Raw genomic sequence first — 21457 nt, forward strand, 5'->3', positions numbered from 1 at the left:
TCTTTCCCGTCTCTCTGCCCTTCACTCACCCACTCATTCACCCACCAGTATTCAGAGGTGGAGAAAGTTCCCACAGAAATCCATGGTTAATCCAAGCCAATCACTAGGAACCCCCTAACCACAACTCTTCTATGAGATGGCCAGTGTGGCAGAACCTAGATGCAGGAATGAAATAGCTATGTTTTATTTATTACATTTATTGTTTTTTTTTGTTTTTTTTTTATTTGATTTTATACACGTACATGGTAGGACTAAACTTGCAATGAGGTTTCACAAATATGCTGTGTTTGAGTGCATCCTGGGAAATTACACTAGCTCTCCAGACATTGACAAATTGTTCAGTTGTATCCATGTATCTAACTCGCCTGAGTTAGTACTATTTGATCATGCATTTTAGTTATCTTTATATTTAACTCTAAGCCTCTAAGTGAGGTGGCTAACTTACTGCTGCACATTGACTTAACTATTTCTTTTCGGTTAGGACTCATTATGTGACAATCGTATAACAAGCAGCTGTACTTAAATAGTACAGTACAGCTGGGGACCTTTTGTTGCATCTCTCTCTTCCTCGGGCATCTTAGGCAGTATCGTCATATAGGATTCTAGGGGCCTGAGGATAGAAGCTCGTCCTGAGCCTCTCAGTGCCAGCCTGGTGTATCTGGTAGCTTCTACCTGACCTCAACAGGAAGAAAAGGCTGTTACCCTGGTAGTTTGGATCTTTAATTATTCTCTTAGCCTTATTCTTGCAGCTCCTGTTGTAAATATCCTTTAGGCAGGGCGGGGCACCGCCTATTGCATGTTCAGACAAACAAACCTCTTTACAGGGCCTTCTGATCCTTCATATATTTCATATATTATAAAAAGTAGAATCAACCTCCCCTGTGTTTACCATGAACAGCAGCTTTGCTCATGGCACAGCACCTGAAACAACAAATACTTGTATTAGTCGCCCTGCCAAATATTATTAGCTGTTGGAAACCCTGACTTTTCTAAGTAATAATGAGTCTCCTGGATGCCCACAGTTGTGTTGTCTTCCTCAAGTTGATCCACATCTCTAAAATTTAGGCAGCATATCATTGTGTGCCTATTTGACATCCTGCCATTTTATTCTAGATGCTGGCAATACCCCAAAAAGCTAACTTTGATTGTAGACACAGTTGTATAAAATCCCAGTCCAGCATCGGGTTCTGCAGCACTACATCTCTGCTACTGTACCTTTCCTCTGCTTCTGCTGCTTTGCTCCTTTTCATCCCCTGTCCACACTGTGTTGCCCTGGAATGAATGGGCTGCTTCTCCAGCTTCCTCCAGATTTTTGGTACATAGTAGGTAACTCAACTGCTCAACGCCAACCAGAAGAGGAGTTCCAGACTGATGAAAATGGATGAAGCATACTTCTCAGTAGTCTAATTTTGATATTGTAAAAATGTATAGATTGCACATGACTTAATTTTTTAAACGGTTGAATGATAATATTTGCATTGCTAATCTTCTGTAGATTTTTTCATTTTCATCTCTCTTTTTTTGGCATGCTTTTGTTCATAGTGTTGTTTATGAATACCTTCCTATACTGTTTAGCCTTAGTGAAGAAAACCTGTACTGAAACTTGTTGTTAGAAACATTTAAGTTTCATTTTGTAATGCATGAAAATTGTCTGTCAGTGAAGTCGGTTCATTTGTGATCTCAGACATTTATAATTATGTCTGATTTGTTTGCTTAGGAAAGTATTAATGTCCTCTCATTACAACAAATGCTGGGGTATCTACACTACGAGTCCAAAACTGTCTTCACACAGCACACTCTTTTTATCTGTTACTCTTGACATTTCCCCTTTTCCTTCCTTCTGTCCCTCATTTGTCTGCATTCCTCCCCCTTTTTGCATGGCTTGCAAGCACACAGAATATACACAGTCTTACTCCTTTATATAGTGTTTACTTTACACTTTTAAAGTCCCTCCTCTTGTACATACACATGACACACTATATGTTTTCAGTAAGGGTCAAGCCTCTGAGAGTCCAATTGAAGAGGGCTTTAGCCAGTGTGTGTTTGTTCACTTTATGTCTGAAGTCTACTGTCAGTTAAGTGGTTACTGGTAGATAACAAATGTTTTTCAATATACTTACAAGCACAAAACTTACTTAAAATGTCTTTAAAGCTAAATTCAAGGCACAAATCATCCAACTTCCACTTAAAACTGACATTCGGCTCCAGACAAGTCAAAAGTTTCTCGCCATCCATCTGTGGGCATGATGACAGGATGGCGCTGTGATAAGATTGACACCACCTTCTGGCAGAAGGAGGGAGGTCACCCATAACTTATAATGTTTAAGATTTGAAAATAATTGGTAATCAACTTTAAAAAAGAAAAAAAATTGAAATAAGAACATTGTGGGCTTGTCTCCCTCTCAGTCTGTCTTGAGCTGAGTGGTGTTTAGAGTAGCTTCACTAGTAGTTGTGCTGACTCCCCCCTCCTCAACTTGCAGCACACCCTAACCATCATGCGACAAACTGGCGGCCTTGGTATCAGCATTGCTGGAGGGAAAGGATCTACACCTTACAAGGGAGATGATGAGGTAAAATATGTATCTAGAATCTGGATATGTTCAAGAAATCATAAACCATAGATTATACAGATTCATTTTATCTTTTTGTTTGTGTGCTCAGGGAATCTTCATCTCCAGAGTGTCTGAAGAGGGTCCTGCAGCCAGAGCAGGGGTCAAAGTGGGAGACAAACTCCTAGTGGTAAAGCGTTTTCTGTTTACTTTTCCTTTAGCATTGCTTTCCTCTGTTTTATAGCAAGATGTTTAATTTAACAGCATTGCAAGTCAGTCATTCTCTCTATCCGTTTGTCTCAGGTGAATGGAGTGGACCTCAATGAAGCAGAACATCACACAGCGGTTGAAGCTCTTCGTAGCTCTGGTGCTACAGTTTCCATGTCAGTGCTCCGGGAGCGTATGGTGGAGCCAGAGAACGCAATCACCACCACGCCACTGAGGCCAGAGGACGACTACTTCCCGCGGGAGAGACGGAGCAGTGGCATCGCCTTCAACATGGAGACGACTGCCAGCGGGCCTCAACAGCGGCTCTCCACCTGTCTGATCCGAAACGACAAGGGGCTGGGATTCAGCATCGCCGGGGGCAAAGGCTCCACGCCCTACCGCACAGCAGACACAGTGAGAACACACCCATAAGTCCACTCTGGCTAACCATAGAATACATTCTGTAAGGAGTATGGAGAACATCTTCCAATCTACTTGTGATGAAGACATCAATGAATAATATATTGTTTTTGTTTCATGGTAAAGACTGAATCAGAAGAAAGTTTACTTTAAGTCACCATAGACTTACATATTTGATGGCTGCCTCCCAGTAAAGTGCTTTGTATACATTATGGTTTCAGATAGGGCTGGACGATATGGTTAAAATCAAAATCCCAATATAGTTAAGAACCTTTATTTTTTTTAAAGATTATTTTTTGGGCTTTTTCACCTTTAATTTTTGACAGGACAGCTAGGTGAGAAAGGGGGGAGAGAGGGGGAAGACATGCAGGAAATTGTCACAGGTGGGATTCGAACCCTGGACCTCTGCGTCGAGGCATAAACCTCTCAGTATATGTGCGCCTGCTCTACCACTGAGCCAACCCAGCCACACATTAAGAACCTTTTTCAATTAGTTTTCCATTAGTTGATTAAGCAATTAGTAGATTGACTGAAAAATTAATCAGCAACTGTGTTGATAATTAATTACTTAATTTCAATCAGGTCAAATTAACCATCATATCACCCAACCCTAGCTTGACATTTTTACATAAATTAAAAGGTCCCGGTCTATAAGGCAAGGTAGGCCTACACATAAAAAAAGGAATGCTTTCCATCAAAAGTACAAATATGACAATTGCGTCCAAGTAAAAGTCTGTAGTGTATTGAGATTATGGGTTTCAGTTAAAAGAGAAGGATGATACGAAGACATGGTCTAAGCTGAAGACACAATCGTTAATAATAGGTCCTGAATTTCGGAAGTTAGGTCACAAAGTGTTTGCAGTAACTGTCTCAGTCACAGGGACCTGTCTTTTAACAGCGTCTATTCTAGCCAAAGTGTTTACAGTCATCGCCCGGGAGACGGAGATATGAATAGCCAGCCCTGACACCTGATAGGTCCACTGTAACGGGACGGTGGGAGGTGTATATTTGGGCCAGCGCAATACAGCTTTGCAACTCATGCAGTTCAACGAGCCCACAAAGAGGAAAGGACTCAAATGTATGATTTAGGCGGGTCTGACTGTAAGTCTTGCTTCTTTTTCAAAAGCTTTTTGAAATTGATGCAGTGACTTGATTAGTTGGTGGTTGATCTGAGGAAGAGGTGCAGTAGAGTTTTTCTCCTGCATGAGTTTGCACATTTTGTTTTTGTGACTCAGACTGAGAGTTCAGCTATGTTATTTGTTAAACAAATTGTGTAATTTTCTGAGAAAAGGGACAAGGGTCATGGTCATGATTTGTGCTGATTGTGCTGCGTCTTAATAATCGATACTATGCTGTTTATCAGTTGTAATGGATGTTCTTTGTTTATGTGTACAACCCTATATCACAATTTGTGCCATTGTGGGCTGCTAATGTCTCAGAATGTCTTTATTAATTACCACTGGCACACTTTATAAAGGTAGTTCTATTTCTGGCTCAGATCCACACTGTGGGATATCACACAGTGACTGACCGGCAACTCAGCTTCTAGACAGCTTAGAGTTAGCACAGTGATTCATCACAGTATTGCAGCCTGTTGCACCAGACCCTTTTACTAACTGACCCACTCTAATTTGATACACAGACAGGAGAGGCCAGCAAATATTTGTGGAATAATTAGGTATCCTCTCCCACTTGTTAAACCATTTTTAGATACAGAATATTAACAATGTTTCTGTTATATGTAGTTCTTGACAAACAGTCAAAAAACAGTCTCAAAAAGCACAAAAGTTTAAACTTTAAGTTTAAATTTGACAATGTCTCTCATCTGTTCTTAGGCAATCTACATCTCACGCATCGCAGAAGGGGGAGCAGCACACAGAGACAGCACACTGCATGTAGGCGACAGGGTGATCTCTGTGAGTACTACCCACCCCCTCCACACCTCCATCTGGGCAACATAGTGTTCAGTGTGATTCCTTTACAATATTTTCATCCATGTGAGAATGGGAACCATTTTGTTTAATAGGTTCAAATAGGATACAGTATATCGTGATAAACAGACATTGGCGTTACAGCAGTTATAGTTTTTGAGGTGGCTAAAGAATATGGCCTAATTATGTACTCTGTAATAAATCTAGATCTTTTTCTCAGTTTTTCTACCATCTTCACAATGTAAAGGAAACTACTTGGCATACTTGATTTATGTCATGATTGCTATATGTTTTATATTTCTATTGTAAATTGGCCCACAACACTGCTCTCATCCCTCAAATTAAGTCTTGCCATATCTAGATCAGACTAACTCGTGTTAGGTCCCATGCCGACCACATACTAATTCTAACCCAGAGTCTTTCCTTGGATGCAAATTGTGTAGCATTTTTGCTTAAATAGTGCAGCATGTAGGTCCATCTTCTTTTGTTTCCTCTGCTGATCACACTCCAAGCTTGACTTTGCTCCCTTTTTGTCAGTATATTAGTAACTCTTGAGTTGCATGTTTTTTTTTCCAGTCACACCCATGCACATACATCACACAGTGTTACTGTAAACCAATTGATGATGGTTGATTTTGATGCGTTTTGAGGTTCCTCTCCCAGTGTGGCGATTGTGAAACTGCTCCTTCTCTTAACTGTTGTACATCCTGCTCTCTGGGAATCAAAGAAGCGCTTCCTGAATTATCCTCTTTTCTTTCTTGCCGGGTTTACACTCCCCTTACTACTCTTTTGTCTATTTGTTGGCTGCCTCTTTTTCTCACACTCTACGTCTGCATGCTCACTAATGTATAAAGTGCATCTGCTTGGTGGAGGGTATGGTGTTGGGGTGGAGTGGGCTGAGCCTGTATAAAGCAGCATATCAGCCGATGGTAAGAGCTGGTACTGTCGGGTCAGTGCTGACCTCTGCTTGTCACTTTGGACCAGAGTACAGTTTTTAAGATTGTGCATGCCTGAAAGCCAACCCCTAAGCTTAAAACCAAGCTAATGATTCAATAATTATTTTTGACAAAGTTGTCTAAGGTCTTCCCTGCTTGCCTTTGTTGACTTGAGATCTGACTTTTTGGAGAAACTACACACTTCCACTTGTTTTTTAAGTAAACAAAGGCTAAGTGACAAAGTGTTTTACTGATTACGTTAAAAGAGAGCAGCACAAGCAGTCATAAGCTGATTTTAGGGAATTTCACGACATTGTGGGACAAAAATAGCTTTGCTTGCTAGTAACCTCCCTCAGGGAAGCTCTGCCAGTTTAAATTGCCTGCAGCAGCCCACTGTTACCCCGCTCCCTCTTTTTCTCTGCCTGTTCCCGTTGCTCTGCATAGGTGTTGTGTTCTTCTTCAAATAACCACACTCACTTTGGTGCACTCACAAACTCTTAGTGAATTAAACATCTAAATGTTTTATTTAAGATTTTAAATAAATAGTTTTAAGGGATTAGGTGTAGAATCTGGAGAGAGAAGACTGATGGCAGCATGCAGTTTTCAGCATGATTTTGTTTTTCAATGTTCATTATGCCGATGGCAAATGTGGCCCATTGGAGCGTCCTGGTGGCCTGACACCCTCCGTGGTTGGTTTCACTGTCGATCCAGATCAATGGTGTAGACATGACAGAGGCCAGGCATGACCAAGCAGTAGCGCTCCTTACCGGCACCTCCCCCACCATCTCCCTCCTGGTGGAGCGAGACCTGAATGCACCAGGGGGCTCTCCAGGTCAATCCCGGGCACGCGCCCACTCCCCTCCACCCCCAGAACCCTCAGATTCACCAGACCAGGAGGAGGACGGCCTTACCCTTCATGGGAACAACCTGAGCCGGATGGAGGATGAGTATCCCATCGAGGTGAGACCTCTTAGTGGCGACTCAGTACTTAAATGTGTGGAATAGCTTTTAAGCTTTGTTAGACCCTGCTGTAGAAGCTTAATGAAGGCATTCAGCGTTAATGTTTGTTTATTTGGCCCCTGCCTTATCCTTAATGCTGTCCAATTCCAGAGAAGATGGTGCATGGTATGAAGGCTTGGTCTGATTTAAATAATGGTGTACTTTAGAGTGTAGCATTTCCAGTTGTCTATAATGCAAAGATATTTCTGTTTACTTAATAGCGGCTCATGCCTGTTAAGAGATATATGTGCATGCAGTAGGTTGGGTTGTGTTTATTAGACATATTATAGATGTAGACATGACTGTAACCTGATGTTATTTGGTTCACTCTTGTTAAATTTAGCCTGGGAAAAAATGTTTCTAATTTTAATGTTTTTAAATCTCTTGCTACAACAAATCTTCTACCTCTAATCCTAACAGGAAGTGATCCTGGTGAAGTCAGGTGGCCCTCTAGGCCTGAGCATTGTGGGAGGCAGTGATCATGCCAGTCACCCGTTCGGCATCAATGAACCCGGGGTGTTCATCTCAAAGGTATGACTTTGAAAAGAGTTGTGAAATTCCTTGTTTAAAGATTTCGAGTTTTTTATTTTTGCTTTCCCTAAAATACGTTTTGTGTCTCACTTTTCACATCATCAGGTGATTCCTCACGGTCTAGCATGTGAAAGTGGACTGCGTGTTGGGGACAGGATATTAGAAGTGAATGCCATCGACCTGCGTCACGCCACACACCAGGAAGCTGTGCGAGCGCTGCTGGCCAACAAGCAGGAGATCCGTATGTTGGTACGGAGGGACCCTTCACCGCCTGGGATGCAGGTGAGACCATCAAATCAACTGAATATACTTATACTAATGTAAGCATAACAGAAGCAAATGCTCACCTTTCCTTGCCTGATGAAATGTTCTATATACATTATTGCAGGAAATTGTGATCCAGAAGCAGCCAGGGGAGAAGCTTGGCATCAGTATTCGTGGAGGGGCAAAGGGTCATGCAGGAAACCCCTTTGACCCCACAGATGAAGGCATCTTCATATCTAAGGTTCTAAAATTATATATAGTATATACCACAATTTTGCAATTCACCTCTTTTGAAGGAATTGGAGCCCAAAGAGTATCTCATTTTTAGCTTTAAATGCACCATCCAACTGGTTGAATAGCGAAAAGTTATGAAACAGTCTACTTTATTTAAAGCCACATCCCATCTAACTGAGAACTATAAGTCTTGACTGCTAAGATAGAGTTTTAATAGTGATGTATAAGATGCCATTAACAGGATATTTCAAAGAATGGGCCTGGATTACATGTTGTTAGGTAATCTCAGGCAGTTGTAGTCATCGATTTACCCATACTTGATACTGGAATAGGTGAGTTCGAGCGGTGCAGCAGCAAGAGACAGGAGACTGCAGGTGGGCATGCGTATCCTCGAGGTGAACAACCACAGCCTGTTGGGGATGACGCACACAGAGGCAGTGCGAGTGCTTCGAGCTGTAGGAGACTCTCTGGTCATGCTGATGTGTGATGGTTTCGACCCACAAAAAGTGGCTGCTGTGGAGGTGAGATACCCTGAGCAGTTGGACAAAATGTTGTTGTTTTTTAAGTTACTGAGACAATAAAATGAAACAATACTCTGTAGCCTGTTGATTAAACATGCACATATATATATATATATATATATATATATATATATATTTTTTTTTTTTTCTTTTTCAGTTAGAATATCTAGTACAATAACTAATTTGGTCATGAAATTGCAGTGCTGATGTTATGAAATTTTCTCAAATGTTGCCTAATCTGTTTTAAAAAGCACTTCTTCAATGTCGATTGGGTCCATTTCTAGGCATCTCCTGGCATCATTGCCAACCCATTTGCAACAGGCATCGTCCGTAAGAACAGTATGGAAAGCATCTCTTCTATAGACCGAGACCTGAGCCCAGAGGAGATGGAAATCATGCAGAAGGTACAATACAAACAGGGGTGAAAGTTACAAATTACATTTACTCTCGTTACTGTAACAGTCGTTTTTATTTTTTTGTGTCCAATTTGAGTATTTTTAAAAATCATTAATTTTACTCAAAGCACTTTTTATCACAAGTATTGTACTTTGCTACATTTCAAGTCCCATCCATTACAGAATAAAAACAATATTCACATCCAGTTGTGAGATTAGAACAGAAGAAAGGAGCTACAGCTGCAGCTGTGTCTGTGGCCGCAACAATGCAATCAAATTTAGGAATCACATCTTTGTGGGTTATGGTTAGCATTATTGTAGTGTTAATGTAAGTGTTAATGTTGCTGATATTGTTCCACTAGTGTGTACATTTATTTTTAAGTACTTTTACTTTCACTTGAGTAATATTTCTTTAAAGTAACAGTACTGTTACTTGAGTACAATATTCTAGTACTCTTTCCACCTTTGAGTACAGATTATGCGCTGTTAGTTACCAACATTAACAGTATATTTGCAGTTAAGGTCAGGGTTATTGCACTTTGTGTGCATTTAGCAATCATTCACTGATTAGGCCGGACAAAGCCCAAAAGCGCTAAGTAAGGGAACCGTGTTGGTTTGTACACCAGGAAACACAGCACACCCCTTTCATCCACATACCAGGAATCAGTTTTGCAATTTTGCAACGACGGTGGTCAAGTCAACACGTGAATCAGCTGTTTTGTTCAGCGATTCTGTCACCAACACTGTGCTTCCACAGCAGTTTGGTATTAGCAGGTGGAGTTTTCAACAACAGTGGAGTTTGACTCACTCCAAGCCATGCACGCCGCACATACCTATCATTTTACCGCAGCACCCAGGAAGTGCCAACACAGTTGTTTATTTTGTCCAGATGAGCTTTTGGGAGACTGCCTGTGCAAAATGAATGTAGGGGCTTGTTGCTTTAATGAATGCTAGTTTTTGTTCCTCTGCACACTTTAATCAATTTAGTTTCTTGTCGTACAACTTTTATCAGAGCAGAAAATAATTTATATGGCAATTGCATTGGTTTAAATGACTCTTCCGCTAAGATTTACAGGCTGAAAAATAACCGTTTATTTGGACTGTAATGATATTAAATCTCGCTCTTCTCCAGGAGTCTGAGATGGTGAGAGAGACGTCACAGTGGGAGCGAGAAGAGATGGAAAAAGTGGTAAGTGAAACTGAAAATCTGTTTTGTGAAGGCTAGAGATGAAACTGTATTTGTCAAATCAGCGGATAGATAGCAATACAGCGAGGCCGGAGAATAAAAATGTTTTCTTCGTACAAAATGCAGAACACAAGTGTGCACGATACTGTAAGGTGGAGCTTTTAGATGCAGAATCTCAGGTTTGTCTGATATCGAGTGAATGAAGCTTCTCCTCTGCACCCTGTGTAGGTATTGTGTTTGACAGAACTATTCCTGCAATGTCCCACCTTGCATGCTTTTTTTCTGCTCCCATAGCTAATGAATAGAGTACTTTTTAATGTGTGCGGATTCTATCCTTTCTTTCCCTTCTGTTTTTCTCTCATCTCTCCTTTACTTTTGGTGTGTTTGGTGTAATAAAAAAATCATCCAATCATCCCATCTCCATACCACTTCTCCACTGTTTTTCTCCACTTCACCCTCTGTAACACTTCTTTCCACTTCTGTAAATTCTCCATCTTCTCATCGCATCACTGTGTGGCTGTGTGTGGTCGGGGCTCTTCCCCTCCTGTACTCTCCTCTTCCTCCCCTACCTTTCTTGGTGAAGGAGCGTATGCGCTTGGAGCGTGAGGAGGCAACTCGCCTGCTAGAAGAGGAGACTGAGGTGAGACACTCCTCATCGGCAGGTCTGCAGACAACCTTCCTGGAAGTCTGTGCAAAAGGGCAGTCTGATCAAAAATACCATGGCACTACCTCCACAGGAGTTTACCATGTTGTTCATCACTTTCAGGGAAAATATATCCTTTTTTTGGTTTTCTGATAGAAATAAGTCTTGAGCCACATTAAAATGGCTTAGTTTTACTGGAGAAAGTAATGTCCAGGTAGAGTACTTACTTACTGTTACAGGTAGAGTACAGTTCACATTTACTATATATATATATATATATATATATATATATATATATATATATATATATATATGATGTGTGTGTGTTTTTTTTCTTCTTCTTTACAAATGAAATAAAACAATGAAATAAATGTCTGACTGACTGACATGGGATGTGCATTGTTGAAAACAATTAGTTTTTAGAAATGTCTCATGATATATTGTCTCTAGAAGTGTATTATTCAACTTTTGTTTTTGTTAAAGAAGGAAAAGAAAATCGCAATACTCAATACTATCGAATCGCAATACAAATCGAATCGGCACCCATGTATCGTGAAAGAATCCATTTGGGACAAAAGCATATCCTCCCAGCCCTAACAGGAATGGTTCTCTACAATTCTATACATAGTCTCCTCCAGTAAAAATATTTCACTTTGAATAGATTTGTGCTTGATGTGTGATAAACCTCAGCCTAGTGCCCCTCTAACCTCTGTTTTCCATTATATCTCTGCAGAACATGGGCACTGGACCTCTAAAACTTGACTACAAGACCCTGGCTGCTCTGCCCACCACCAGTTTGCAGAAGCTCAACAGGGTAAGTCTCTCTTTATGTTCTAATGTCTTCTGGCAGCGGTAGAAGATACACAGGTTTTTACACTAACTGTTATGAGTCATTTCTCACCATTTTTGAAAAAGAGTTCAATCCTCTGAAGCTGTGAATTGGTGGTATTTCTGTACGGGTTATGTTGGAAATTCAATGGCCTTCAAGGATCAGAATAGACCTCTTCATGGAATCCCTTGTTTTTATGTCCCGGGAAACTGAGTGACCCAGAGCCGACCAGTTGCCCCTCCAGGAGCAGGAATGTTGACCTCCCTCTATGTGCAGAACTCCAAGTCAACATTAATGACGGTGGCTCCAAGGCCAAACCCATACGATGCATCATCTCAGAGTAATGTAATTGTGTCCTACATCAATTAACGAGAGCAGATGCGATCAACCCGGATTGAAGAAATAACATAAAGATCAAGGACTGATCAAGACGTTTGGAAAAAGAAAGCGAAGACCAAGATTCAAGACCAGAAAATAAAAAAAATAAAAAAAGAATTAAAGAGGCTATGGAAGAAAGAAAGTATCTATAAGGTACAGAAGGAGGTGGACTTGAAAAGGAAGCATGGCCAAAGGGAAGGCACTGGTCCGGTTGATAAAAAGAGTGCGAGTGTGTGAAAGAGGTGGCAAGATGGAGGGGGGGGGGGGGGGAGAGAGAGAGAGACAGCTGCCCGCTATCAACCAGCCTATCCTCTGCGATATTTTAAACCTGCATCTGGCTCTGAATTGGATAGTCTCTTGGGTGGGCGGGGTGCTAGACATGGAGGGAGGGTATCGTCTAAGAGGAACAGACCATGTGTTTCAGTTGGAGTTCCCAAAGTCCTGAGAGGAGTACGTTTAAGGACATACTGCGCTGTCCTGTTCCCATCTTACCGTGAGTATAGAGATGTTCCACTGGCGAGAGTTGACTTTAGGGTTAATATTTAGGGTCTTCTTTCTTTCTGTCTTGTTCATTCTCTCTCCACTTAATTTGATTTAACGTGTGTCTGCGTTAGGTGTCAAATGATTTTGACTCACTCTAAGACTTGCTTAGACTTTTCAGAGTTCTTTGAAACCTTATCACCAAAAGGATTACATTGCTTGTTCTGTAACTCACTCTTAAATACTCATCATTGAACTATACCAAGTACTAAAGGTATCATTATTATTTATTTATTATTATTATCGTTTCTTTATTAACATTTGTGTCACACAACTTTAAATAGACAGGAATTATGACTTTGTTTATGTGCCCTACTTGTAGATCTCTGCCTTTTTTAGATTGTCATAGAACTTCACCTACATTTCACATGCAGCTGTTAATGCTTGTGCGCTAGAGCTGGATTTGTTGCACCAGCACACGTGGTCCTGCTCAAACTCTATCACAGTGACCCTATAGAACTGTCAGCATGTTGTTACCAAAAGTTTAGCTTAAAAAACAGAGATGGTTCATGTTGAAATCATTATAAAGCCAAATGCAGTAAGTGATAGTGACAAGTTTACTGTGATTTTTTTTTTTTATAAGAAGTGAGGTGCCTTCTAGCTTTTGTAACATCGCTGGAAATGAGATGGTTGAGAGTAAAATAATGGTAATATACGATTGTTTTGGAAGGGACTTTTGGTTTGGTTTATTGACAACATTGTATTATATCGCCATCATCAATATATTTCCATCATTGTCCTTGGTGTTTATAGTCAACCAACCTTTATCAAGACAGAGACAGGCATTCAGTTGAACATTTAACACCCAGAAACATTATAAAATAGGAACTGAACAATTCATGAAAAGATGAATCATCATAAAAACAATGAGTTTGAAATGTTTCAGTTACTGTTTCCCAGCATGGCTAGCTCAGTGTGTTGGCATGCTGGCAGACCAGCAGCCTCGCTCTCCTCTCTCACACCAAAACCCCAGCTGTCCCTCACAGTTTATGTCAGAGCCAAAGAGGCACTCGTTCACATTCCATCCCACTGACCCTCATCCCACCACAGACTCTTATAGTCAGCATGTAGGGAGGCACATTGCTGCTTCACAATGCTTGTTGTATTCTTAGTCCGGCTATTTTGATTAACACCAGATATGTCAAGGTCACATCTTATAGATTCCAAAGTTGGTTAGTTATCTGGGTTAACTTGAGGCTTTTTAGGAGGACATGACACGTCTGTGGTTGCACTTACAGTATCAGGTTTCTTTACATGGGTTGAGTTAAACATTGCTCCTACAGTGACATCACCTGTCCTTTTATGTTCAGTACAGTAGGAGTTGAAGGTGTGCTGGAGCCTGAATGTCTCGCTAGTCTGATAATATGGTTATTTAAGGCTGAGGCCAAGAGCCTGGACTGCAGTAATGTGTCTCGTGACATACAGCAGCAGAAGGGCTGTTTTTTTTCCTTAAAATAAAAAAGATAAATAAATAAAAAGACCTCAAAACCACAGTTGCGACATTAAGGAACGGCTTGTTTATTGCTAAGGCGGAGAGATTAAAATGGGTGGACCAGAAATTTACTTTACACAGGTTTTACCTTCAAATAAAGCCGTTTTTAAATTGTGGTGAAAGTCAATATTTGTTTTTTTCCCCTGTTTAGCATTGTCATAGTGTTCTCAGATCCCAGAGCAGTAATAATTTCCTTAGTGTGTTGAGTGAGTGGTTGAAGCTTTTCCTCTCCTTATTCCTTATTATCAGTGTCACTTTACTGTATCTGTCCTCCCTCTTTCTTTGCTCCTGTCCAGTTCTCTACTCCTGTAAGTCTGACTGCTCCCATGGAGGCCCCCCTGCAGGCCCAGTACGGAGCCCCTTTAGAGCCTCTGGGCTTTGGCTTAGGCCACACCACACAACCCCTCAGCCACATGGACCCTGAGTCATGCCCAAGTCTGAACACAGATCACGATTATCTTAATGGATCCCAGTTCTCCCCTAATGAGACCTCCGCTACTGACAGTGCTGGCTCATCAACAACCATTAATTCATCAACATTTGCACCCGAAGAAGAAGAAAGCCTGGTGGACTCTCAGCCTATCTGCTTCAAAGAGAACCCTTTCTTGGTGGCCAATCGCAAAGGAAAGGGTCGTCCACTTGGGGAGCAGATCCTGTCGGGGCCTCCTGTGGGCTACGGGAAGCAAGGCCAGCTTCAGCCCTGGTTGTTCAGCAAGGCAAGCTGCCTGCCTTAGTGTGGTTTGGAGGCAGCATGGTGTGTTACTGTTTGTTGTTTGGCTCACTTGTGTCCCTTGGAATGGATCATACAGTTGCATCAAGGCTCTGTGGAAGTTATAACTTTAAACAGTCGTGCTAATGGATCCAAAATAATGCCCACTATTTTCTTGATTAATCAAGAATGAAAATGAACATAAGTTGCATCGCTGGATCAAATCCCTACACTTTGATTTATAAATGTTAGCTTTACTGTTTCATTGCACAGGAGGATTAATGTGGTTTAAAAAAAAAATCCTTATCTGTGCAAAGGCTCATAAGGAAAGTATTTTTCTCGGGTTGTGTGTATTAATATCAGTATAACAACTAGCTGAACTGGTGCATGCTTTCTGCTGTGAGCACAGAGCTTGTGGCACCTCGTGAGGTATTTAGGCACGTAGTCAGTACATAGTCAGGACCGACTGGAATGTCTGTCCCAACAACTGCGAGAGGTCATAAGTCAAGAATGAACATGACCTACAAAAACCATAGACTGTAAAAATAATGGACGTGACGTCAGTCATCTGTTTGTGGACTGCCGTTCATGGATGTACGAGAATGCTATCGTTTTGAAGCCTCTTATAATACATCCATGGGTCAAGCCAGTGTTGTGTATGGTTTAGGAAAAGTTGCCCATTTCCAACCCTTCTGAAGCGAGTCATCCAGCAGAGTTTTGCCGGCGAGTAAACGCGCACCTTCTACTGGCGCCGTTCATCTGCATATATGACAGTACAGAAAATCTGCAAACTTTACCTTACCTAAAGTTACCAGCTAGCGCTAGCTAGCTAGCTTGGTTGGCAAAGTGCTTCCGAACGTTAAACAAGACAATGTTAGGTGACCAAAATTTCACACAGTGAGAGGGTCAAAGTTTAAGACGTAATTTCACACAGTGAGAGGGTCAAAGTTTTAGATGTAAACACGGACTGCACCCCAAAACAAGCTGACGGCTATTTTAATGTACACAGTGGCATGGTTAGCATTGCTAAGCCTCTGTCATGATTGACAGGTTGCCGTGTAGCCACGCCTTAAAGCAAACCGCTTTATCGTCATTTTTTTAAATAAATGGGACAATAATTTACAAGATAAACATCATTCTGTATTGAAGAAGACTTGTAAATAGCGCTTGAGACCATAAACTCATTATGAAAATGGTTATTGAGGTAATAGATTAAGTGAGAAGTAGGGTCATTTTCTCATAGACTTCTGTGCAAGCCGTCTTTTTGCAACCCTTCTGGAATTAGAAGAATGCAGGTTTATGGCACTTCCACATTTTCGGACCCGGAAGCTCGTCCATTATTTTTTACAGTCTATGTCGTAGCATCTATGGCAAAAACGCACAGAAAAGTGCATGTTTATCAGCAAGAGATTGTTGTTGGTTGAATTTCCTACAAGATCACTTCTGTAAAGGACTAACCAGTGAATCTTGTTTTGGTATTTCTTTACTACTTTGTTGTGTACACAGAGTGAAATTTAAGAGCAGTTGTTAAGTGTGTTTTTGGTGTTTGATCTTTGTTTTTCCAGGCACCTCCTTCTGATTTCACCAGGACAGAGAGCCCAATCAGGGAAGCACCCTACTCTCCCACGATCCAACCGGTGAGCAGCCTTAACACCCAGCGCTCATGTACCACCCTCCTACCATCCTTTTACTTTATTTTCTCCTTTTCCATGAGTCATTTCTACTGCCATAGAAGAGGTATTTTACAGTTGATCCTTTTAAACCTTTCCTCTAACCCATAGCCCAGCGACCACTCTTCCAACAGCTCCCTGTATGCAGGCAGGGAGACCCGCTTTGTAAGTGGGTCTTGTGGCCCTCTCTGCTCTGGCCTGGATTTTTTTTGCGTCAGCTGTTCTGAGCCCTCAGTCTGTTAATAAAACAACTAGTTTAGCTGCCGTGTCTGCTACAGTCCTACCAGTCTGTAAAGCATGTGCTTCTCTGTGGTCAGCTGATTACTGATGCTTTGCCTCATGCAGACAATTGGATGTGCACTCAGAAATAGATTTTTGTCCTTAACGTCTCTACTGACCAGCTGAAGCTTCATATTCTCTCACAGGACAATTACAAAATAAAATGTGCATTTTTCCTTGAGCAAAGTTACCAGTGTAGTACAAATACTATGTATATAATTTAGGTGAACCTTGGTCGTGTTGCATTGTTTGATAGTGTCTTTATTTGGCCTGGCGTCATCCAATAGTTGAAAAGTAGCGACTGTATGCACTGTTGGTTGAAACTCAAGTAGATGGTGCCGATCCATGGATTTTTATTTCATTGTCATTGTTTTATTTTCACTTTCTTTTGCAGGCAAATGTTCATTACACCTCCACTCCTACTGCTAATGACAACACTTCATCATCAGTGAGTGTCTGTGGAGCTTGAAAACAAGCTGTTCAGAAAAGAACCTTTATAGTACATTAACGTTGGGCTCATCCCACTGGTTTACCAATGTATCAAGCCAATATACTCACCTCTTTACATCATACTGTAGTTCTCATGCGTTTCCTATGTTGTTAAATTACTTGTAAGATTTATAAGCATTTAAAGTGTTTGAACATTAGAATCTCAAAGAGCTCCTAACCCTAAAGAGAAAATGAAATGTGTATTTAGCATGGGTTTAAGTCTCTCACACTACTTTAGCGTTTCCATCTAGAGTAACTTTCTGGAGGGACACTGGGTGTTTGTAATAAGAGGTAAAAATAAAATTATGAGATAATTACATGTAGGTATTGTTTTTGGTACAAACTGGTATTAAGCTTTAAAAACACCATGGATAAATAATCTGAATGGTAAATTATGCTCTGATTCGTATCCACCATTAGCTTTATTCATTTTGAGTTGTCATTCATCCTTAAGTTTGGTATGTCTGAATAAAAGTTGTTGTTCCACTTATTGTCATGTGCTAAACAGATTGTGAAGCAAATGTGTGATTTTAGGCTAACTTAACAAAACTGCCTTGACTGATCTCTTCCATAAAATATATTTTGTTTTCTCTCCAGACACGACCGGGTGCCATCCAGCCAGTCGGGCGCGTGCGGCAGAGTCCCTCCCCCGCCACTCCAGACGGACACAGTCCTAACCCCTTCCAGCATGGCCCCTCCCCCTTCAACTCCCAGACCTCTGTAAGACCCCTCACCACCACATAGTGCTGTTTTCTATCCACTCTCCGCTCTGTGCCGCCTCCTCTGAGTGCACAGCCCCAAAACACTGTCTCTCATAGCAGTGCAGCAGAGATACAGATATGTGTTGTTTCTAAAGAGGCTAGAACCAAAGAAAAGGAAGACCTGTATTTGAATGCACAGTGGAGTTGAGTCTGTGCAGGTTCTGCAGTCTGTGACCTCCAGACCTCCGACACCTGCAAACGGAGCGTCCAGCCCAACTCTGAGCTCCTGAATCAAATCATTTCTCATAATTACAGCTTTCTGAAATGTTCCACTTTTGTATTTCTTTGGCAAGCAGCATAGTTGAATTGGTAAATAATGAACAAGCTATGATTTCATCTCACGTCTTCCTATTTGTTTCACAAAGGTGCTCATACAAAAAAAGGTCTGTCATGGCTTTGGAGTTTCCAAGCCCTACTGTCTGTCTTTCTCTGGCATACTCCTCTCCTCTCTCACATGAAACCAGCCACCATGCTGTTCTCCTCCACAGTCTTCTTCAACTTTGCTGGTTTTTTTTCATAGTCTGTCCTCTCCTCCATGTCTCTGTCTGTCCGTCCTTCCCATCTCCTCTTCTTCTCCTCGGCTCCTTTACCATATGGACCTACCCCACCTTCCATACCCCCCCCCCCCCCAAACCTCCCCCCTGCAGCCTCGCGCCCCCTCCCCTACCTCGCCCGATGAGTTCCCCATGAATGTCAAGCAGGCATACAAGGCGTTTGCCGCCGTGCCTCGCTCACTGGCAGTGCTGGAGCCGCCACAGGTAGGCCGTGCTGCCCGGACTCCCCCGGGTCACAACGACAAAAGCATGCTGTGCTGATTGGTTGGTCTCGCCCCCACTCCCTTCTGACTGGAGCAGGCTGTCCTATAAGGAGCCTGTGCCGTGTCGGGGGGGGGCCTGTGACGTGCTGTGACGTGTGGAATGCGTTCATCGTTGGTTTTTTGTACTCCAGTGCCATCATCTGTCATACTGGTGTTGAGTCTTGATCCATTCGTCCATCCATGTGTGGCTCGTGTACTAATATCCAATCCCCCCTTTTTTATATATATTATCCCAGATGCTAATCAGTCTGCCTGCTCTGTATTTCTGTCTTTGTCCTCAGTCTGAGTTTACTTAACTTTACTTACATCCTGCTGTGCCCAACAGGACCTGTACGGTGTGAGGAACAATTTCCATCCAAAGCAACCTTCTCCAGAGGTGAGTGAACAAATTGATCAAACAAATATTAAAAGCACAGCTATTTGTTTCTTGAAATTACATTTGAAAAAGTGGGGCTCGTATTATATTCATGGTCTGGACTTTTACGTGTTCACAAAATCAGATTCGTAGCCTTAACGTTGCGTCGCTCGCAAGTTTTTCTTGTCCATTTGTAGGGTGTTTTAAAGTTAGTGTAGTTAGCCCCAATCATTTTTAAGAAGCCAGTTTAACATTCAGGAGTTTCTGACCGCTTGTGTAATGTGTTCTGCTGATTATTGAATATGCAGCTGCAAGAACAAAATAAGGTCTAGATATGCTGTAAGCTTACTGTGATTACATACTGGCTCTCAGTCTGACAGTCTGGTGACGACCTATGTGGCCTTTTCAGCCTGAGTTGAACGAGGTGTTTGATGATGACATAGATGGTCAGGAGGGAGCTGGTAAGGGTTTGACCCCCCGGCCCTCCCTCTCACCTGACCGTCGGGAGTATATGAGACTGGCAGGAGTGCCTCGCCTCTCCAGGCTGTCCTGGGACCTGCAGGTACCCACCGCCTCCGCCACATCTACAGCAGCCCTGTTCTCTGTCTGGGTGTGCTTGGCTTGATCGGTGGTGGTGTCTCTGCTCCCAGACACTGGGACACAGCCGCGTTACTTCTGTCAATGACGGGACTGGCAGTTCATTGATCTTAAATCAGCTGATGGTGCTGGGTTCTGTTTTGATGTCTAATTTGTTTCTTTCTTCTCGGTCGGTGATATTTTTCTCCTTTGGCATCTTTTGTGATATCCTCTGCTCTTTTGGCAAATGGCTCTGCAATACTGCAAATAGCAATTTAAAAAGAAAATCGCCGGTGCTTCAGGTGTTACAACCTCAACACTTATCTATTATTATCTTTATAATTTTGTATTCTGTGCTTGATTTTTCTTGTTACCCTACAGAGTCCTTCTCCTGGTGGTAGGGACAGCCCAGAGCAGCGCTCCTTCAGGGACAGACAGAAGTATTTTGAGATTGACGTGAAGCATCAGACACCAGAGAAACCCAAACCTCGAGTGTCTCTTGTTGGAGAAGATGACCTCAAGAAAATGAGGGAGGAAGAAGGTGTGTTTCTATTGTTTTTTTTTTATTGAGCATCCCTTGTTAGTAACTAATAAAAAAAACATCTGACTTGACTAACCTGATACTGAAACGTACAACCCTGTGTCTGTTTATCTGGGCCCAGAGAGGAAGTTTGAACAGCGAGCGCGGGAGTACCTGCTGGATGAAGACGAGGACGACGAGGAGGAAGAGGACTTGGCTAAACAGGTGGCGCAGATGAAGGCAACTGGCAAAGTGTTGCTGGATGGAGTGGAGTACAACGTGGAGCCTGTATCCAGCCCATCCCAGCACTGTGCCACACCACCAAGTTACAACGTCACGCCACCGAGCTACTGCGGCAGCTCAGGGTAACAAGTTGTATATTATTATTGCTTTAAACATTGTTTTTAATTTCTTTTGCTAATAGTTTTTTTTTTTTTTTTTTTTTATGTAGGCCTTCCTCTGTTGATGGTAAAGGAGAGTCTCAGAGGAATTCACTGGAGGACAGCTTCAGGCTGGAGCAGAGGCCCAACTCCATGACTGGGTAATTACATTGCACGCAGCATCTTTGAATGTCTCTTTGCTGTTGTTTTTGTCACTGTAGTCATCACTGCTACTTGTGTAGTCTGATCCCAGTGTACCCCGGGGACTCGGCTGCTCCCATCCGCACAGCCAAAGCAGAGCGCAGACATCAAGACAGACTCCGTATGCAGAGCCCCGAGCTGGCTGTGGCCCTCGACAAGGACCTGTCCCCTGCTGAGAAACGAGCTCTGGAGGCTGAGAAGAGAGCCATGTGGAGGGCAGCACGGTAAATATGCACCGTCTTTTTGTGCATTTTTTTAAAGCTTTTACTTTACCTTACTGTGTATTTCTAGTACGTTGATATTAAAAGGGATGTTTAAAAGGAAAAGTGTATCAGTTACCAATTCTATAGTTAGATAAACCTGTTTTAATGCAGTGTGATAGCAGTTTGGCAGTGGTTATAAGAATGAATCTATAAGCATAAATGAACCCAGTAAAGAGAGCAATACATTTACATCAAAGTGGTCGCTGATTTATAAATCATTTCATTGTCTTTGAAATGGCATACATTTTGGCAAATATACTTCACAAGTTATTAGAACCAAAACTGATTGCAGCAAAACAGTTTTGTAATAATAGAAAATCAAATCTTGGCAAGGCGTATACAGCAACTTTTTCTGAAAACTTCTATCAGTTGACTAAACCTCT

At 41.9% G+C, this 21457-nt stretch overlaps 1 protein-coding gene across 27 annotated transcripts in view; it reads left to right on the forward strand.

Annotated features, from left to right (window-relative positions):
• Positions 1 to 21457, forward strand: part of scrib (scribble planar cell polarity protein) — a 69907-nt gene that overhangs the window by 40233 nt on the left and 8217 nt on the right. For 8 of the 27 annotated variants that reach the window (XM_031292825.2, XM_031292818.2, XM_031292828.2 and 5 more), the window contains 25 exons: positions 2481 to 2570; positions 2662 to 2739; positions 2853 to 3170; positions 5012 to 5092; positions 6754 to 7002; positions 7462 to 7572; positions 7678 to 7854; positions 7961 to 8077; positions 8403 to 8591; positions 8876 to 8995; positions 10119 to 10175; positions 10756 to 10812; positions 11549 to 11629; positions 14351 to 14770; positions 16329 to 16400; positions 16545 to 16598; positions 17107 to 17160; positions 17799 to 17921; positions 18610 to 18720; positions 19105 to 19155; positions 19544 to 19696; positions 20092 to 20251; positions 20373 to 20595; positions 20682 to 20771; positions 20853 to 21035. In XM_031292825.2, the coding sequence (XP_031148685.1) occupies positions 2481 to 2570; positions 2662 to 2739; positions 2853 to 3170; positions 5012 to 5092; positions 6754 to 7002; positions 7462 to 7572; positions 7678 to 7854; positions 7961 to 8077; positions 8403 to 8591; positions 8876 to 8995; positions 10119 to 10175; positions 10756 to 10812; positions 11549 to 11629; positions 14351 to 14770; positions 16329 to 16400; positions 16545 to 16598; positions 17107 to 17160; positions 17799 to 17921; positions 18610 to 18720; positions 19105 to 19155; positions 19544 to 19696; positions 20092 to 20251; positions 20373 to 20595; positions 20682 to 20771; positions 20853 to 21035 (3419 nt within the window). The remainder of the gene's footprint in view (positions 1 to 2480; positions 2571 to 2661; positions 2740 to 2852; positions 3171 to 5011; positions 5093 to 6753; positions 7003 to 7461; positions 7573 to 7677; positions 7855 to 7960; positions 8078 to 8402; positions 8592 to 8875; positions 8996 to 10118; positions 10176 to 10755; positions 10813 to 11548; positions 11630 to 14350; positions 14771 to 16328; positions 16401 to 16544; positions 16599 to 17106; positions 17161 to 17798; positions 17922 to 18609; positions 18721 to 19104; positions 19156 to 19543; positions 19697 to 20091; positions 20252 to 20372; positions 20596 to 20681; positions 20772 to 20852; positions 21036 to 21457) is intronic. The other 19 variants (XM_031292827.2, XM_031292824.2, XM_031292819.2 and 16 more) reach the window with 19 other exon arrangements.

Source organism: Sander lucioperca, chromosome 23, assembly GCF_008315115.2.
Source record: "Sander lucioperca isolate FBNREF2018 chromosome 23, SLUC_FBN_1.2, whole genome shotgun sequence".
Classification (NCBI taxonomy): domain Eukaryota; kingdom Metazoa; phylum Chordata; class Actinopteri; order Perciformes; family Percidae; genus Sander; species Sander lucioperca.